General features: G+C 47.0%; 1 protein-coding gene across 1 annotated transcript in view; it reads left to right on the forward strand.

Annotated features, from left to right (window-relative positions):
* WNT3A (Wnt family member 3A) overlaps positions 1 to 5,547 on the forward strand; it is an 86,761-nt gene extending 81,214 nt beyond the window's left edge. The window contains exons 3-4 of the mRNA XM_062505741.1: positions 2,051 to 2,316; positions 5,068 to 5,547. Of these exons, the coding sequence (XP_062361725.1) occupies positions 2,051 to 2,316; positions 5,068 to 5,547 (746 nt within the window). The remainder of the gene's footprint in view (positions 1 to 2,050; positions 2,317 to 5,067) is intronic.
* The last annotated feature ends 453 nt before the right edge of the window (positions 5,548 to 6,000 follow it).

Below are 6,000 nucleotides of genomic sequence, written 5' to 3' on the forward strand. Positions count from 1 at the left end.
CCTCATCTCACTGGCTTTTGTGAGAAGCCTTTTATTTTTCACAGACTCCAGACTGGTCAAAAATGTCCTTGAAGACCTCAAATGAAGCTCTCCACCCCCAAAATTTGGTTTTTGCATCCCACCTGGACTTAGGCAAGGGCAAGATGCAGTCCCCAGTCCTGTTTGAATGGGACTCTCCTGTTCTTGCTCAAAGCTGAGCTTTCATAGTCAAGAACTGCATGGTCATCATTTGCAGGATGCTGGGATCCTCCAGGCTGGACAGATGCTGAACAAGGAGTTTCCAAAATCACACTGGGGACCTGAGGGTTCCTGCATTTTCCATTTTTTTTTTTGGTTGTTGCCCTCGGTGACTTAATAACCTCCCCAAGTGCCCTGACAAACATGCTCCAGGACGTTGCTCATCCCTTCAGCCTGTAGGTTCATGCACATTATGGGATTTGCATATTGTTGTATTTGGTAGCCTTCCCAAAGCTAAGCTTGAGTTCCTGCTCAAGCCTTCAGCCCAGCCAGGACTGCTCCCCATCTGTGATTGCTCCCCGAAAACATGTTGACTTCTTGGCTTGGTGCATTAAACTCTCCTCACGTTAGTAAAGCCTGGAAGCATCTGGAAAGGCAAAGATTAAGCCAAAATGCCCAGGGAAATCTCAGATCAGCAAAATATGGTGCAGGGAAGGTTGGAGTGGTTTCTGAGGAGTCAGCTGATACAAAGCTCAGTCAAAGCTTTGGTGAAGCTGCATCAACTGTAAATGTGACCTTGTGCCTTTATGGATCTATTCATATTTCAAATGTTCCTCTGGAATCATCTGAAAAGTGTCAGAAACAACATAGTTTCAAGGATAACTGGTCTATAAGCATGAGGTGAGTGGGGAATGGTGCAGGAGGTTAAGGGAGGCCAGTTATCAGAATTATTGTTAATTATTATAATTATTATTATCAGAATTGCCTCAGGGGGTTGAAAACAGCCCTGTTCACAGTAAAAAAAACCATTTCACTGAAGCCAAAAAGCAGTGGTGTTTTCTGAGGTGTGGTGTTGAACTGCAGGGTCATTTCTTGTGAGTGAAGAAATCAAACCTTCCAGGAGAAAGGGAAATAAAAATTGATATCTCGTGTATTCCTCACTTCCAAAGCATTTTGAAATGTTTGGTTTTCGTTTTGGCACAGTGTGGAAAAAGCACTGGCATCCAGGAAAGCTTTCCCTGCTCCCCTTCCCTGCCCAGCTCTCCCTGTGATGGAAGTTCTCCACAAAGACTAAAACTCCTCAGTCCTTAACCCTGACATCTTCTGGCCGATCCCACCCTCCAGCCTGAGGCAATGGGCTCGAAAGGAAAGCTCATTTCCAGTCCCCTTGGCAGGGACCTTGATTGGGCAAGCGAGGAAAACTTGGGGCAGGTGCGAGGTGCGTCTTGAGTGCTGTGACTGAGTGAGAGGCACAGCCTTGGGGAAAAAGGGATGGAGGGTGGGGACAACGCTTGGTTTACATCCTGAGGATTGAGGATGTGACCATCCTGGCATTTTCCTACCTTCCAGCCACCAACACCTCTCCCTGTCAAGGAAGAGGAGCTTTACCTGGTGCTGGTCCCACCAGCAGGTGAAGCATGAGGCTGTCATTAAAGCGTAGACCTGTGTTTTCCGTTTTTTTTTTTTTTTTGGGAACATACCCAAATTCTGTGTGTCTGAAGCGAAGCCCACGACTCAGGGTCTGGCTATGTGGTGCACTGAGTGCACAGTACCACCTAGAATATTCCATGTCCCCCCTGCAATTCAGGCTTGCACAGCTTTCTGTGGTGCCATGGCCCTATCCAAAGACCTGAGGATGACCCCAGTCAGAACTTTTTTTGGCTGACCTCAGTGGCCTTGAATCAAGCCTGGTCCTGTCTGCACAGCAGCTCATTCCCTAGCAAAAGAAAACATCTTTGGAGCAGGTCCAAGCCAGTCCACAGGGAAGTGGAGGATTTCCTGGCCATCCGCCATGGCCTCCAGAGAAGATGTTCACAGGGCTGATCAAACCCTTCCTTCACTGGCCCATACTCACCAACTTCTCGCTTCACAGCCACCAGGGAGTCAGCCTTCGTCCACGCCATCGCCTCCGCCGGCGTGGCCTTCGCCGTCACCAGATCCTGCGCCGAGGGCTCGGCCACCATCTGCGGGTGTGACACGCGCCACAAGGGCTCTCCTGGCGAGGGCTGGAAGTGGGGGGGCTGCAGCGAGGACGTGGAATTTGGGAGCATGGTGTCCCGGGAGTTCGCGGATGCCCGGGAGAACAGGCCCGACGCTCGCTCGGCCATGAACAGGCACAACAACGAAGCTGGAAGGACAGTAAGGACGTTTAAGTTTCACCTTTCCTGTTGTTTTCTTACCTGATATAATGGACGGTGGGAGGGAATTAAGGGGGCTCAAAAGATCTAAATATGGGTAAATTTACATCACAAAATAGCTGTCCTATGACAGTTCCAGATCAGAGTGCCTGATCTGTGAAAGCTCTGCATAAATTCACCCACACAGATGTAAACATCTGCCTTGGAGTCAGCTGTCCAGATCTCTAATAGAGGATGGATCCAGGCAGGTTTAGGATGGGATTTCATCCCATCTTGAGAGGATAGATACTCCCAGAAGTTGTGGATGCCCCATTCCTGGAAGTGTCCAAGGGCAGGTTAGACAGGGCTTGGAGCAGCCTGGGATAGTGGAAGGTGTCCCTGCCCATCCCAGGGTGGTTGGAACTGAATGATTTTTAAGATCCCTTCCAATCCAAAGCATCCTGTGATTCCATGATTAGAGTTACTAACCCAGTTAATAATGTCCTAATTGTGCCTGTTCCCTTCCTTAGAGTGTGGGGCACCTGAAGTTTGAGTGTAATTGTCCATTCCCCTTCTCTGCAGCCTTGAGGGAGGAGAAGAGCAGGAGAGCTTTTCCCACAACCCATCTTCTCAACCCAGTTCTATTTCCCAAATTATATTTAAACAAAATTAGAGGCCATATGACTCTGGTCCCACCTGATTAAACTTGGATCATGCCCTGAAGCTGCTTTTACTTCAAACAATCCTGGAACAAAATATGTTGGGGAAAAGAACACACAAAATCTGTCTTATACACAATGAATTTCTTGCCCACAGTAGAATAATCACAAAAGGGGGATATTGCCTTTTTTTTTTTTTCATCTCAAGAATAGCCCATTCAATAAATGCCAGAAGAATGCAATTCGTGGGAAACAATTTGTAGAACTGAACCACAAAGCCCTTTCTGACAGAGATTATGCCACAGCTTCTCTGAGACAACACAGAACAGGTTAATGTGGTCTGGTCCCTTCAGCAGAAGGTCTTGCACATATCCAGGAGGACATTTGTGCAGTGAGATGTATAAAAGCCACCACAGTTGCTCTGCTGGGACACCTGTCCTCAGGCAGGTTGGGGTTTCTTGAGAGCTTCTGAAGTGGATCCTGTGAATTCCCAGTGGTGTTATCCCACCTCACACCACAGCAGAGCCGTTGGAATACAGCTTTTGAAAGGGAAATGCCACCAGAAACCAAAATTGTCTGCAATGGAGACGACCACAAGCAATAATGTGGTTTCCTCCAGCTCTGGCCTAAATGATCCCAGCTACCCCCAGGGATGGGGCAGTGCTGGTGGGAGTTACGGGGATATGTAGTGGAAAAAATAGGGCTGGGGAGAAGCTGTGTAGAGTGGAAAGGAGGGATTTCCTTTAAAGTGAGGATTTGCTTTAAAGTGGAAAGAAACAAACATGCCTGTGATCACAGGGATGCAGAAGTCTTCTTACTCCGAGTCTTGTTCCTTGACACGGCGTTATTCTAGGACGTTTTCCAGATGTCAGAGATTGGAGAGCAGATGTCCCACCATGACCTGAAACCCCACTGTTTTAGGAAGCTCCAGTGTTTTCCATTCTCACCGTGTCAGCACCCATGGGACAGCTCTTCCAGGCCTCCACACTCGAGTGCTTCCAGCTAAACCTGAGCCATGGGCAATGTTTCATATTAATTCCCATAGGAGCTCCAACCCTTCTGCTCTGACAGGAGTTTTGATGAAGTTCAGTGTGATTATACGAACCAAACCTCCTGTGGCTCTCTCTCGTCGCTAATTACAACCTGCTTTGTGGTGGGTGGCACCCTGTAAATAACACAGGAAAGCACCTGGTGAACACCAAGGTGCTGATTCATGGCAAATCTCTTGGACTCAGGCTGGCACTCGCCTGTTCACGTACCCAGAAATTTGCTGATCACTCTGAAAATGTAGATTATCAAGCTGTTGTGTAAGGTTGTCTCCCACCTCAGAGTACTGGAGGACAACACCTCTAGTTATTTAATAATTTAGATTTTACAAGAGGTAAAAACAAGTAGCTAACTTCTGGGATCAATAATCACCCTCCCATTTATCCCAGGAAAGTGTTTTGTGTTGCAGCCTGAGCCTTTCAAATCAAAAGATGGGCTCTCTTTTTTTTTTCCCCTTTGAAATAAAAAATATCATAATCCTGGCTTTAAAATGGAAATAAATTCCTTTTCATTTTCTGGAAGCAGCCATAGTAAGGCTTGAACCTTGTTTGCTTAACTAAATACAAAACATACGTAAAGGATGGAGTTCTGTGCTAAATAGATAGGACATTTCATGTTCCTTTTATTTTCAACAGAAAGGCTGCATTTTTCATTTATTAAGATACTCTTTAAGTAGCTTTGTGTGCTCTTTGCTTCTCTGCCCTGATGTGTTTGAATTCTTTTCCTGGGTGGCAACACTGCAATATTCCCACATGAACATTGATAAGACAGTAATTCCTAAGCTCAGAAATCTCCTTGGTGAAAGTTTTTGGTTAATCCTTAAATTTGAGCTGGGAATCAGAACCAGTCACTGAAAACCATAAAGTACAGAAGTTTTATGGCTTAGACCCAGCAGTGAGCAGGACATTGACTGGGGGATAAGGCAAGTTTTGTTCACAGGAGTATAAATATATCTACAAAAATCTTCATGATTCCTTGGAAAATCGTGGCTAAGTAGCAGAACGCCATGAGTGTTTTAATTACAGGTTAATGTTTTCCTTCTCCTTTGCCTTTCTTCTCTTTTGCAGTCCATCATTGAGCTCATGCACCTCAAGTGCAAGTGCCACGGGCTCTCGGGCAGCTGTGAAGTGAAGACCTGCTGGTGGTCCCAGCCAGACTTCAGGGTCATCGGTGACTACCTCAAGGACAAGTACGACAGCGCGTCAGAAATGGTGGTGGAGAAACACCGGGAATCCCGCGGCTGGGTCGAGACCCTCCGACCCAAATACAACTTCTTCAAGGCCCCAACTGAGAAGGACCTGGTTTACTATGAGAACTCACCAAACTTTTGTGAGCCCAACCCTGAGACGGGCTCCTTCGGGACCCGCGACAGGATCTGCAACGTCACTTCCCACGGGATCGATGGCTGCGACCTTTTGTGCTGCGGCCGTGGGCACAACACGAGGACTGAGAAAAGGAAAGAGAAGTGTCACTGTATCTTCCACTGGTGCTGCTACGTCCGCTGCCAGGAGTGCATACGAGTCTACGACGTCCACACGTGCAAATAAAACAGGCAAAACCCTTCTCTGGGCTCCGAGTGGAGAAATGGATTTTTGAGCCTACTTCCTCTGAGGTTGCAGACGTGAGAGAAGTCTACTTTTTTGATATTAAAAGAATAAAAACTGGACAAAAAAAAATTTATTAAATAAAAAGGCTAAAACTGGTTGGATAGAATAGGTCTAATGACTTCTGGGCTATCCTGAGGTACATCTGGCAGTCACACAAATTCTGCCCTGACACTGATGCCTCCGGCAGGAGAGCAGCCTTTTCCACCAGCCCATAACACCGAGCTGGAAAGAAGAGCATTAGCAAAAGCATGGATTTGCTCTGCTCTCACCCACCTGAAGTGACTCGTGTGATTAAGTGTCCTTTGAAAGACTTGCATCTTCCTAAGCATCTCCTTTCCCCTCAGCCAGGCAGAGGCTGTGCTGAACAGCAACTTTCTGAGAGATCTCTCTGCA

The sequence above is a fragment of the Cinclus cinclus genome, chromosome 1 (genome assembly GCF_963662255.1).
Source record: "Cinclus cinclus chromosome 1, bCinCin1.1, whole genome shotgun sequence".
In the NCBI taxonomy this organism is placed as follows: Eukaryota; Metazoa; Chordata; class Aves; order Passeriformes; family Cinclidae; genus Cinclus; species Cinclus cinclus.